The 15054-nt window shown below is 29.8% G+C and overlaps 1 protein-coding gene across 2 annotated transcripts in view; it reads right to left on the bottom strand.

Moving 5' to 3' along the window:
- Nucleotides 1–7261: 7261 nt before the first annotated feature.
- The window catches only part of LOC127702577 (heat shock factor protein-like), a 33133-nt gene continuing 25340 nt past the window's right edge, over nucleotides 7262–15054 (bottom strand). Inside the window, exons 10-13 of one of the 2 annotated variants that reach the window (XM_052206830.1) lie at nucleotides 14171–14276; nucleotides 12873–12917; nucleotides 11952–12027; nucleotides 7262–9564 (exon numbers count right to left, since the gene is read on the bottom strand). In XM_052206830.1, coding sequence (XP_052062790.1) covers nucleotides 9392–9564; nucleotides 11952–12027; nucleotides 12873–12917; nucleotides 14171–14276 — 400 coding nt within the window. In that variant the 3' untranslated portion in view covers nucleotides 7262–9391. The remainder of the gene's footprint in view (nucleotides 9565–11951; nucleotides 12028–12872; nucleotides 12918–14170; nucleotides 14277–15054) is intronic. The other variant, XM_052206831.1, reaches the window with a different exon arrangement.

The following is a 15054-nucleotide window of genomic DNA, read 5'->3' on the forward strand; positions in this document are numbered from 1 at the left end:
CAATAAATAAGTACAGTGCGGTGCTACAAAAAACACGACCGTGATGATCCGGGACTCACAACCCGAATGAGTGTGTTCTGATGTCTAGCTTCTTTTTATGAGTTATGTTCTGATGTCTAGCTTGTTTTTATGGATAGTGTCCTCATGTCTAGCTTGTTTTCATGAGTGATGTTCTGAGGTTTACCTTGTTTTTATGAGTACTGTTCTAATGTCTAGCTTGTTTTAATGAGTAGTGTTCTGAGGTCTAGCTTGTTTTCATGAGTAATGTTCTGATGTCTAGCTTGTTGTTATGAGTAGTGTTCTGATGTCTAGCTTGTTGTTATGAGTGTGTTCTGCGGTCTAGCTTGTTTTCATGAGTAATGTTCTGATGTCTAGCTTGTTTTTATGAGTAGTGTGCTGATGTCTAGCTTGTTTTTATGTGTAGTGTTCTAATGTCAAGCTTGTTTTTATGAGTAGTTTTCTATGAACCAGGTTCAATCCACCATTTTCTACATTTGAAAATGCCTGTACCAAGTCAGGAATATGACAGTTGTTGTCCATTCGTTTGATGTGTTTTGTCATTTGATTTTGCCATGTGATTAGGGACTTTCCGATTGAATTTTCCTCAGAGTTCAGTATTTTTGTGATTTTACTTTTTTCTGATGTCTAGCTTGTTTTTATTAGTGTGTTCTGAGCTCTAGCTTGTGTTTATTAGTAGTGTACTGATGTCTAGTTTGTTTTCATGAGTAATGTTCTGAGGTTTAGCTTGTTTTTATGTGTAATGTTCTGAGGTAGTGTTCTGATGTCTAGTCTTACATCTTTTCTTTTTTTTCTGTCCTTCTTTGGCATGATTTTGAATTGCCTATTGTTTGCTTATCGTCCAGTGGCAAATGTTTTGCATGTCTTTTTAGGTTGGCATCAATTGTAAGAAATCTAGTATTTATTTGCCAAACATTATTCAAAACAAGATTTAGTTATATTAAACAAGAGTTTTAGGGTAAATATGTTGATGGTTATATTTGTAAGGAAACATAGGGATTATCGGCTGGATTATCAGTGTTTTATCTTGAAAAACGATTAAAATCGAAATGTTTAAACATTCTAAAATTTAGTATTAACATAAATTCTCATGTGAAAGAGTAAAGGTATATATTTGCAACAATGGTTAGCAAATATTGATAATTTGCGACTAGGATCGCAATTTGTACTAAAAATACAAATTACAGGGTTAGAAAAGTGGTTGGTTTTAACATTTGGGACTTTCATAATTCTGAGAATTAATGTTACAGGCAGTCGACACAATTTCAAGCTAGTCATATATCTTATCATTGAAAATTGTATCCCCTGAAAGTAAAGTTTGAAAAGTTGTTTATAGCAGCAATTATATTGCAACTCTGCAGATTTACTTTTGCATTTTCTGTTCGTCTCATAAGAAATTTAAGCATTTTTCACATATCAGGAATTTATAAATTTGATTAAACTTTGATATGGAGAAAAGAAATATAGGTAAAAGAAAATCCTTCAGACATAATAAGGTCATGCTATTCGTTTAAATCGCGGAATCTGCATACTTCTGGCTGTAGTCTTTATGAAATTTGTCATTTAGGGAATGGTCATTATTTATCAGCTGAGGGGGTCGGTTCAAATTTTTCACATTAAAAAGTTTTGTTGGCAACCCCCCTCCTAAATTAATGAACCTCATAATGACCCCCCAACCCCCCTTTAAACCATAGTTTCAACAGTTTGACCCCCCTAAACAAAAATCCCTATCGATTAACAGTTGGGAGAAGATGATGACTGCAAGCTACATAGTTACATGCTTTGACTTGACAAATAGCTATAGGAAGTATGTGGGCATTGACACTATAATCTGTAACAAAGTAGGGCAGAAAGAGATTTTCCTTGCTTACAGTACTGATTGTTTACAATACATCCTACACTGTAGTTCTATTATCTTATATAAGTAGCTTGAACTAATTGATTTGATAAAGATAAAGACTGCAACCCATGATTCTACAAATTTGATATATAACCTTTCAATAATTATGCTTTCTCTAAATTATGAATAGATGTACATTTGTTGTCTGACACAGAATTATTTGTGAATGAAAAAACATGTCTCAAATCTTTTAATGCCTTTATTAAAATTTGATGTTTTTTAAATGTTTTGTGGATTTTAATTTTCTCATCATATAGTTACTTTTTATTTCAATTCCACTCTAGGAAGTGCAACTAAAAATAACACATTGCAAATATCACTGATTTTATGGTTCGGGTCCTTCCTGGATCAAATATGTACATGATTTATTTGAGATAAAGAAATATATATTTGGTTTATAATCATATGAACATTCAATCTTTCATTTCAATGTGAAAATGTTTTACGAAATCCCAGTGTATTGTTTTGTCTGTGTGAATGTCATGCTGTCCAACAAGGGCCCTTAATTGGAACATTAAATATTCTCTTTTGTATTCGATGTCTTTGTTATAATTTCATAAATTAATTATATCTATTTACAAACGATTTTACAGTCCTCCATCTATCCCAAGAAATCACATCAAAATGATTTTAACACTTTAGAAAGTTGAAATATACAGTCACATATTCAGAAACTTTTCCAACTAATTGTTTCCTGTGGTCAAAACAAGGGACAAACGTTTCATACAGTTGTTAATCTTAATATAAGTCAGATTGCACATTTTCACATCCTATTTATTTCCTTTTGTCTCATTATGTGTTATAGCATATAATTTGTTTCAGCTTAATTGCTCTCCTTTATACTAGTACCTAAAAAAACAACTGTTAGGCAATAATTTAGGGCAATAACTCCTATAGGGAGTCAATTGATGGTTTCAGTCATATTGATATTTTTTGCCAATTTGTAATTGTTAATCAATTTAGCTGTTAACAGCTGTTGATCTACTTTCTACTTTACTTTTCAAGATATCATGATAGAAAGTAAAATGCTAAAAAATTGTCATTTAAGGAAAAAACACATCCACTTGACTCAGTGTTATATAAAGGTACCGGTATATAGGTAAAAAATATTCAGACAAGTGCCTATGAAATACACTCCTATTAGAAATATTCTGTGATAGAAATGAAAGTGGGTAGATCTTCACAATCTAAGTATTTTTGCATCTGTTAAAGTTTTCAATATATGAGACAATTACTTGCATTTTACCAAACTTTTGTGCCAAACAAATTTTGTTTATACCAGATACCCTAAGGTACCAATCAGGTGAAATTTAACTGAATTGGTAAAATGGTTTCAAAGGAGCCGATTTGTTTTCAAGTTTCTAATAATGACAATGGACACCAAGGGATGTCAATAGTATGAGCTAAACATTGCAAAAGTTAAGTGTCTTCGTAGACTGAAAAAACAACTTCTATGACTTAACCATTGTATAAAACTGACCAATGAAACAAGTAGAAATACAATTCTACTTTTCAATATTTCCAGATACTGTAATAGTAATAGCTGTATCTGGTATATTATTTATTACTGTAAATAGTAACATTTCATAAACTCGAGAAGGGAAACAAAGCAAATCAGGTGAAATTGTTAAAGTTTTATTTGATAACAAAGCATTCATTACATATCACATAACATGCATACACCATTCTAACAAAGACATGATTAGAGTACAATAGATGTACTATTAGGATGAAACCAAGTCTATAGTTTTTTTTTTTCACATGATTTCAGATAGTTTTATTATTTTGAAAGCAAAATGAATAGTTAAAAGCAAAGCCATATAAACTTGCTTTTAGTAAACATTATTTCCATTATTAAATACTTCATATTTAATCATTTTATATTCACTATTTTCAGACAATAATTTTTTCCTGATAAATATATCTATGTACATATAATAAGATTATTTTCACTGCAACATTATCTGGTTCTTTACTACTCAACATTTACTTTAACCCTTTGACCACGCTAGGGACATATATGTTCCTTTTTAGATTATGTGGCAAGATAGTTTTCCAAACAAATTTAAGAATAATAACAAACTTTTATTCCTTGAAAACTTATTCTAACATATAATCTAGTTTGTTTGAAATTCAAACAAATAAAGGTATAATACAAAATGATGTAAGAAAATGCAGTTTGATGAGGTTTTCTAAAATCCTTTGCACGACGTTAAATATAAATTCTTCACAGGAAACAACGTTCATTCTAACATATGTCGCAGTCAAAGGGTTAAAATATTAATTTTCTGCCTGATGATTAATCAGCAGTTTGCCTATCACTTTTAATTACTACTTCCATCAATTATTCTCATTATATCATATTAATAAAGCTATGTAAGTGTTTGATGTTCCAAAGTTTAAGCCATTTACTGAAGAAAAATATTACAATTTTCATTTGTCCAGAGCAATCTCTTGAATCTGAATTTACTGTGTCTTAGAATGATTTTGATGGTAGATTAAACAATTTTCTATCTTTTGTGGTGGTTTTGTCATTCTTAAACTAAACATGCCTGTAATATGCCATAAGGATTCAGTTAACATTAATTATCTATTAAGAATTAAGGACTTGATTTTGTGGAAATAGTAAAACTAAGATAAAAGTAGCCAATAGAATAGTAATAGTATAACTATACATTGTCTCGGACTCATGAAATTAAAGAGGCTCAGATTTGAGTATATGGAAAAGTAATGTACAGTATATTACTAGGTACTATAAATTCTGTGTTGTCTAATTTGGCAGTGATATTTGTTAAGGTATAGGTTTCCATGTACAACATTCTATCCAGATTTCTTTGTACAAAACATCTAAAAATTCACAATAAAAATGCAGGCAACTGTACTTTACTGATGTTCAAATACATAAAACAATTAATTCGATTGATAAAAATCACAAAACTTTCTGTTTGCTACAAACACCTTGTTATCATTCAGTACTTTAAAACGTTTAATAATTAGCAGCATTTGAAAATCTAAATTGATACCATAAAAAATTGAAATACTTTTTTACATATTTAATTTTGCAATTGATAACCTTGACCCATTCAGGGTTAAAAGAATATCAAGACAGTTTGTGTTAACAATTTGTTGACGATTTAGTTTTGAAATAAAATAATTGAGACTATAGCTATATTAAATTTTTTGAAGAAATAATTGACAATTCAGAAATAATCTGAAAACATATCTGTTACATAGTTTATATTGTGATTTCTAGTGCTCATAAATAGGTTAATCTTATATACATGATGTAAATGGTTAAAATATCTATAGTTGGCCTCTCCTATGACTATCAGAGACAAACCAAAATGTACAAAGTTGACAGATTAAATAGATGACAGTAGAACAGTCATAAATAAATTGCTTCGCCGAGCACAGCTGGATACGACCGCAGAGGTCCAACCCTGAACAGCTGGGGCAAAAATTGACGCAATATTCGCGCTTGATACAGGTCTGAATTTGGAGATTGTAATTAAATATTTTCGACACATAAAAGGTTTCTGACACAGAATAACTGTAGTCAAAGAACTTAGAAGTGGTTATATGATTTGAATTTATATTCAATTTACGCTTTTGTGCTATACACTTTGTGTTGCGAATTGACCCCACCCCTCCCCCCACAATAAAAAATAAAAAATTTACCCCCCCCCCCCCCCCCCCTTTTTTTTTGCTTTTGTGCAATACGCTATGCTGTTACATATTAACCCCCCCCACACACACACTTTTTTTTGGCAAAAAAAATAATATTTGAAGAATTTTTCTTTTTAATTTCTGAAATCTGAAATGAGAAAAAATTTCCCCCCCTTTTACCCCCCAAAAAATTCTTTCCCTCAAGATATGGTCATAATCTCAATTCAAATTTCCCATGGAGTTTGCAACCATAATTACCCATTTAAATTTACCATAGTGCTAACTTAATCTATTTTATAATAGAATTCAAAATATGGTGTCAAATCTTTCATATGGATTTTTTTGTAAAAAAAAAAAGATGCAACATTTGCAGATATTTTTACTGGTCTTCCTTTATAAACATGCATTTCTTTAAACATAATTCAAAAGCAGTATAAGGGAGGTAATCAAAAAGTTGTATTTGGATTACCTCCCTTACACTGGTTTTAAATTGTCTTAATTGTTCATTAACCATTACTTTATACATAATTCAAAAGCAGTGTAAGGGAGGTAATTAAAATGATGTATTTGAATTACCTCCCTTACACTGCTTTAAATTATGTTTTGTACTGGAGTATTTGTCTATTAACCAGGACAACCTTGTTTTCCCCCCTTTTTTGCCCCTAATTCATAAACGGTTTGAGCCATAACCCCCCAAAGCAAATCCTAACCATCCCTTTGTGGTATGGAAACTTGTGGTATAATTTCAGAGAGATCCATACACCGTTCCACAAGTTATTGTCATGAAACTAGAAAAATGCTTATTTTTGGCCCCTAATTCCTTAACTGTTGGTACCATAACCCCCAAAATCAATCCCAACCTTCCTTTCGTGGTATTGAACCTTATGGTAAAATTTCATGGAGATCCATTCACTTAAACTAAAGTTAGAGTGCGAAAACCAATGTGTCTTCGGACGACGCCGGACGACGACGACGACGACGACGACGACGACGCCAACGTCATACCAATATACGACCAAAAAATTTTCAATTTTTGCGGTCGTATAAAAATAATTTCTTAATTACTTCTCAACTTTTGATAAAATTAATGAGGAATGTATCCATGGTACACAGATGATGCCCTCGCTTGCATATCATATTAAGTTATAAAGGGAAATAACTGAAGAACAGTAAAAGTGACACTACCAAAATTTGTACTTGATCTGAGTTTTGAAGTAATAAGTATTGTGTATAAGTTTCATAAAATTTGGTTGAGACAAATTTAAGTTAGAGAACAGAAACGAAAAATTCAGCAATTTTTCCGTTTGTAAAGGGGCATAACTCTAGAACAGTTAAAGTGACACCACCAAAATTCAAACTTGATCTGTATGTTGTGGTAATAAGCATTGTGTATAAGTTTCTTAACATTTGGTTGAGGCATACTAAAGTTAGAGAACAGAAATGAAAAATTCAACAATTTTTCCATTTTTAAAGGGGCATAACTATTTTCCTGATACATGCTCAACTGCAGAACTCAAAAAAAAAGAAAACTTTCTTTTAGCACCAAAAAATGTATAACCAAGTGCACAAGAAAAATCTAGAAATTCATTTAACTTGAAATGACAAAGAACAAAAAGGTCAAACTTAAAACTCAACACTACAAAGCTTTGTTTATTTGTTTTTTTTCTATTTTATACAACCTTTTTTTCAAAACATGAAAGGAGAAAGAGAGACCTCTATCTCCTATGAGCTATAGGACTATGTTAAAAATAGACATTAACAAATAAAATGTCACATGACATATATATAACTAGGCAATAAAAATTGGGAAAACTCACTTGACAAATAATGAGATATGACAAGTATAATATTTCTATAAAGCAGCAACACTCAGTTTTCATCATTCAAGTTATTCACTCCAGAGAAATATGTTTATTTATCCAAAACATCCAGTCTGACTAAAGGCAGCCCCACTATCCACAAACACAAGTGGATAGTGGGGCTGGCTTTAGTCAGACAGTCTACAAATTCTAAACAGCCCAACACAACAATATCTCACACAAATAAAGTCTTTCAGACCGATAGAAAAGTAACAGCAGTAAATAAAACCCTGTAACGCACTGTTACCTGTTTGAAACAAATCCTTTTGGGACTGCAAATTTTGTTTTGATTAGACAGGTTAACTTACTATTACAACAATATTCACAATTTGTCCTAACACAAGCTTTCCACAGGTTCAATTTTTGGGGTTCAGTTCAGACTGGTTTCCATTTTTTCAGTTCTGACAGATTTTCATTTTTCGAAGGGTCTAATAATTCAGGTTTTCAGTTTTTTGGGGGTTCTTTTCAGACAAGTTTCCCTGTACCTAAATATCTAGTGTATTTTAAATCACATCAGTAAAATTTGTAACTTTGTGAGTACTGTATCAAAAGAAAAACAAGAATGTGTCCATAGTACACAAATGACCCATTCGCACTATCATTTTCTATGTTCAGTGGACTGTGAAATTGGGGTCAAAACTCTAAAATTAGAAAGATCATATCATAGGGAACATGTGTACTAAGTTTCAAGTTGATTGGACTTCAACTTCAGCAAAAACTACCTTGACCAAAAACTTTAACCTGACTTGACCAAAAACTTTAACCTGAAGTGGGACAGACAGACGAACGGAAGGACGGACGTGCAGACCAGAAAACATAATGCCCCTGCTACTATCGTAGGTGGGGCATAAAAATGTACCAAATGAATAGAAACAAAATAAACTCATTAGTGTTTAAACTGATAAGGGTAACTGATCTATAATGAAAATGATGTTTTTTGATTTGCAGAATGTTAAGCTCTCACAAATAAGAACATTGTCCCAAAAGACAAATTGCACTGAAACATTTTCCTAACACTGACCTCAACATTTTATTACCATAACCAAGGATGCCCAACTTTTCTCCAAATTTTAAAAACTTCACTACTTATAACCAACTTAACATTTCAGGACAATGCATTTTAAACTGTGGTGTCTAATGTTTTCTCCTGAAGAGAAAAAGGTTACAAGAAATCAACTTTTTCCATGGTGATATATTTTTTCTGCATTAGTAGAAAAAGGGTTTGGCAACACATCACAACAGAAATAAATAAAATAACAGTAAAGCAAGAGATGTATTCAGTATAGCTGATTGATGCAAATAAAATGAGTTAACCTTTTAAACGCATTTATATAAAAAATAAGATGTCGTTTGATTGCCAATGAGACAGCTCTCCACCAGTGACCAAATGATGTAGATTCACTGACTTATGATCTTTGGTATAGTTCTTGTAATTTCACATAATTCCCTATCAATATTAGAACTCACTTATCATTTGTTTGGCCAAAATTTATCCATTTATTGATTATAAACTTCAATGACTTATCTATGGCTTCAACCCTGTGCATGATTGAATAAATAAAGCTACAAAGCCATATGTATTTGAAAATGATTTAACATAACAACTGCTGCCCATCTCCTCTTTAATTTAAAAATGATAGAAAAAAATATTTTATTAAAGCTCCAACTATAGTGGCCATTATGTACTATATTTAATTTAACAAATGAAATAAATTAATATTTTCAAACTTTGTTCATAGGCAATTATTGAAAGACATAGTTTTATTCATATCAAATTTGATTTTTCTCAAGAAAAACATCTCTAACCAAAAACATTGCATCAAATTCATATACATTCCAACTCACTAACATAATTTTGTTGAAAAGCTAAGTACATATTGTTTTCATCAAATTCAACAAAAGTATTCCCTAACAAATTCAAATATCAACAATAAGTTACATCAACACTTTAATCCAAATCATCAGCTGGTACATGCTGTTGAGTAAATGTTCTTTGCATTTCAGGAATGTCACCCACATCCCCCAATGAGTTAGTTATCACATCCTCGTCATCCTTCGTTAGACTGGCCAAGTCAAACAAATCTGGTAACACATCTGGCTTGTATTGAACCAGTTCACTACCTGTCCAAAGTAATGACAAAGTGTTAATTCAAATATTTATCATTGATTCCACATTGTTGCCAGCACCTAGGGATAACAGTTATCAATTTTGTCAAATTTTTATGAGAACCAATTTTCGTGGATTGAGGAAAAAATGTATTTTCATGCAAATTTGATTTTTTGGTTTTGCCAAAATTTGCATAAAAGCCTATATAAAATTTGAACTTGTTGAACATTTAAATTTGTGGTTCCTGGACACCCACGAAATCCGTGAAAATTGGTATACCACGAATAACAATGAATCAACAGAACCTGCTTTTGATCGTAGATGTAGGTAGAGCAGATAGATTCTTTTTGAAACTTGTGTAATTGTAATAAAATAGTTTTCTTGACAAGAAGAATAATAAACATACACATCACTTTGCAGGTTATTTGATAAATTGTTTGACAATGGTAAGGATATGATCTAAAGAATGTTCACCTTGCTGCACTATGTTGTATGTTCAATCAATAAAATGTTAACACAGAGTTATGTCTCGTCTCTGTAACATGATCCCAAAACACTAATTTTGTACAGTGCTTAAAATCGTGTAACCCCTCACTCAGTGTGAGTGTGTAGTGTACCATTTTTTTTGGTATTATGATACACCTCAGTGTGTTTCACATTTTATATAAATTATTGTGAGGTTATTATATATATAAATGATTGTGAGGTTATTATATATATAAATGATTGCGAGGTTATTATATATATAAATGATTGCGAGGTTATTATATATATAAATGATTGCGAGGTTATTATATATATAAATGATTGCGAGGTTATTATATATATAAATGATTGTGAGGTTATTATATATATAAATGATTGCGAGGTTATTATATATATAAATGATTGCGAGGTTATTATATATATATTATATATATAAATGATTGTGAGGTTATTATATATATAAATGATTGTGAGGTTATTATATATATAAATGATTGTGAGGTTATTATATATATAAATGATTGCGAGGTTATTATATATTTAAATGATTGCGAGGTTATTATATATATAAATGATTGTGAGGTTATTATATATATAAATGATTGTGAGGTTATTATATATATAAATGATTGTGAGGTTATTATATATATAAATGATTGCGAGGTTATTATATATATATTATATATATAAATGATTGTGAGGTTATTATATATATAAATGATTGTGAGGTTATTATATATATAAATGATTGCGAGGTTATTATATATATATTATATATATAAATGATTGTGAGGTTATTATATATATAAATGATTGAGAGGTTATTATATATATAAATGATTGAGAGGTTATTATATATATAAATGATTGAGAGGTTATTATATATATAAATGATTGAGAGGTTATTATATATATAAATGATTGTGAGGTTATTATATATATATATAAATGATTGTGAGGTTATTATATATATATATAAATGATTGAGAGGTTATTATATATATAAATGATTGAGAGGTTATTATATATATAAATGATTGCGAGGTTATTATATATATAAATGATTGCGAGGTTATTATATATATAAATGATTGAGAGGTTATTATATATATAAATGATTGTGAGGTTATTATATATATAAATGATTGCGAGGTTATTATATATATAAATGATTGCGAGGTTATTATATATATAAATGATTGCGAGGTTATTATATATATAAATGATTGTGAGGTTATTATATATATAAATGATTGCGAGGTTATTATATATATAAATGATTGCGAGGTTATTATATATATAAATGATTGCGAGGTTATTATATATATAAATGATTGCGAGGTTATTATATATATAAATGATTGCGAGGTTATTATATATATAAATGATTGCGAGGTTATTATATATATAAATGACTGCGAGGTTATTATATATATAAATGATTGCGAGGTTATTATATATATAAATGATTGCGAGGTTATTATATATATAAATGATTGCGAGGTTATTATATATATATTATATATATAAATGATTGTGAGGTTATTATATATATAAATTATTGCGAGGTTATTATATATATAAATGATTGCGAGGTTATTATATATATAAATGATTGTGAGGTTATTATATATATAAATTATTAATGCCAATAAAGTGACTAGGTAAAATATAGATTTGTATGTATATTTTTCTGAAATCGCAATAATTAAATTCGCATTCTTGTCCATTTTTGAAAAATCGCAATAAATGCATGCAATAATTTCTGCATTTCTTCTATTCTTTATTCGTTTTGACACAGTATTTGTATTTTCAAAGTGTAATTTATTCGTTTTGACACAGTATTGGTATTTTCAAAGTATAATTTATTCGTTTTGACACAGTATTTGTATTTTCAAAGTGTAATTCTTTTCACCTGAAGCATTGAGTCCATTCTCATCGTGTTCATGATCATCATTTTTTACATTGTCTGGGTCCATGATGTTGATCACCTATAAACAAAAACATTTAAATCTTACATTAAAGTAATAATATTATATATGTTTGTTTAAGAATCATTTACAGATTTATAAAATAGCTTATCTCTTTCAGCTTGATCTTATGTTTAACAATGTTTAGTTAAATTACATTAAGTTGACCGTTCTTTCTATGTTTTCATTTATCTTATAATATATAAATTGAGGTAAATTATATGGCCTTCCAAATACCGTTTTGATTCCTAACATCACTGAAGAGACATTAATTGTCGAAATCCGGATATTGTGTACAAATTTATGCACCTCATGTTTGCAGTATACCATCTTTTCCGCAAGTTTATTGTTTTCTGTTTGGTAATAAATTAATAATAAGATCTATTTTGTTACATCTTGTGATCTGTTTATTTGGCAATCGCCAATGGCAGTCAGCAGGGTTAAAGAACATCCGTTGTTCGACCTGTTAGTCAAATGCGTTTTGTTTAAATATACTTTTTCACTTTTTTGGTCTTTTGGAAAATGTTGTTTGTGCTGTATTTAGACCCCTCTACGAAGAAATTTGTTTTGCATGCACACATATAAAAATTATATATATATATACAAATACAAAAATTGAATGTATATTAGTACTTATTTAAGTTTAGTTAATCATCAACTTTACACAAATCTTCCCATATTAAAAGTAAAAATATTCACAAAAATGTCCATAAAAAATATTTCATTTCTATTAGTTAAAGCAAGTACATGAAACAATAGAAATTTATAAATTTAAAAAAAATAAATATAACATATGCACATAGCTATATATAAAGGAATAAAGCTAAATATCTCAGTGAAAAATCAAAGGATAAAATCAAACATACATTATTTACATCTTGTTCATTTAACGTTGATTCTGTTTTAAAAAGCTGAAAAAATAAACAAAATGCAAGTCTAAAAACAAAGAAAGATAACTCTGTTCTTATCACTAATATTTTGTTCAAATTCAAAGTTGGCACGAGTGCTGGTACACTTAACATTCAGGTAGTGAACAATAATTATTTACTGGCCTGAACAAAATTTTAATGGACGATAATCTTCCTTTATAATATTAACCAAAGGTTCTATGTGTTATTTTTTAAAAAAAGATATGAATAAAAGGAAGACTTTTTGCATAGTTTTTCAATCAATATCACTTCAGATTATTAACCCTGATAAAGCTTCCTTCTTATGGGGAAATTTTGAGCAAGATATTTCTGTAAAGTCGCCTTAGGTCATCAGGCAACTTGTTTTAACTTAGTTGTCTGTCATATTTGTTTTGTGTTTTTGTTTGTTTTAACATAAATCAGACAGGTGTTTTCTTGTTTGAATTGTTTCAAGTTTTGTTATACAAGGCCTATACTGCTGTAAATTCAGAAATTATTGCATGCATTTATTATTGCAATTTTTGAAAACAGAACAAAAATGCAACATTCATTATTGCAATCTCAGGGAAATATGCATATAGTTGTATGTATCAGATATTAGAATGCGAGTTCTTATTATTGTGATAATCACCCAGTCGCATTATTCGCATTAATAAAAACCTCGCACTAATTTCTTAATTTACAGTATATGGTATAAGTTTTGCTCCTTGTTGATGGCCATTTAGTGACCTATAGATGCGTAAATCAACGTTTCAAACTGCAATCATACCACATTGTTAATATACACAAGACATGAAAAACAAGAATCTGTCCATAGTACACAGATGCCCCACTCGCACTATCATTTTCTATGTTCAGTGGACTGTGAAATTGGGGTCAAAACTCTAATTTGGCATTAAAATTAGAAAGATCATATCATAAGGAACATGTGTACTAAGTTTCAAGTTGATTGGACTTCAATTTCATCAAAAACTACCATGACCAAAAATTTTAACCTGAAGCGGGACAGATGGACAGATGGACGAACGAAGGGATGCACAGACCGAAAAACATAATGCCCCTCGTAGGTAGGGCATAAAAATCAATGCATGAGATCTCCATAAAAGCAGCTATATAAGGCATGAAAACTCTTAAACACGTTTTTATAAATCAAACATCTAACAATTAATAATCTGAAAAGATACTGATTCAAACAAAAGCTAAATTAATACCTACTCCCATAAGTGATTAAAAAACTAGCATAAATATCCACTTACCCCTAAGAGAAATGATGGATCTATACTGTACTGATTGCTGGATAAGACATCACGTAACCCATCCAAGTCATACTGTAGTGTGTCAACATGATCATTCAGGTCATGTCTAAAATATAACAGTTATTGTATAGCAATATATTTATTAACCTGCAAAAATAAAGCAAAAATTGTATGCAATACATTTATCAATCTGCAAAAATAAAGCAAAAATTGTATAGCGATATATTTATCAATCTGTACAATCCCAACTACTTACATTTGAAGTATTCAAATAAAATTAAATGATTGCAAGAAATTTAATACCCATCTCATGTTTGAATTTTTTGGTAGACAAGTTATAACTATCATGATACACAGTTCTTGTGAATATTGGAATTGTTCCCAGAATAAAATGAAATATTTAGAAGACATCTTATTAGAAGTTGGTAAGTATGGCGCTGTTGAAAACCTTGCATAAGGATACCCTTTGGTGTTTGGATATAACCTTAGATCTGACTGTTAAAAAGTCCCATTACTCTGGAGAGACAAACCAGAAAATTTTCAAAATCAAAAGCAAGTCTGCATTTACCAATCCCAACAAAATTGTAAATTTGTAGTAATTACTTCAAAGCATAGTAAGGATAGTGCATGACATGTAAACAAAATTGAATTAAAACTGATGGTTAAAGTCCTGTAACTCAGGGAGGGAAACCCAGAAAATTTTATGAATCAAAAGGTGTTTCCTTTCATCAAACTCAACGACAGTGTAAAGTTGGAAGAATTAAATTCAAGCATATTAGAGTAAATGTGCCATATGTGAAAAATAACCATTAAATTTTTCATGAATAAAGTACCATAACTCATGACAAAAGTTAAAATCATGACAATTTAAAGGGAGCTTACTT

The sequence above is a fragment of the Mytilus californianus genome, unplaced genomic scaffold, assembly GCF_021869535.1.
Source record: "Mytilus californianus isolate M0D057914Y unplaced genomic scaffold, xbMytCali1.0.p SCAF_5, whole genome shotgun sequence".
In the NCBI taxonomy this organism is placed as follows: domain Eukaryota; kingdom Metazoa; phylum Mollusca; class Bivalvia; order Mytilida; family Mytilidae; genus Mytilus; species Mytilus californianus.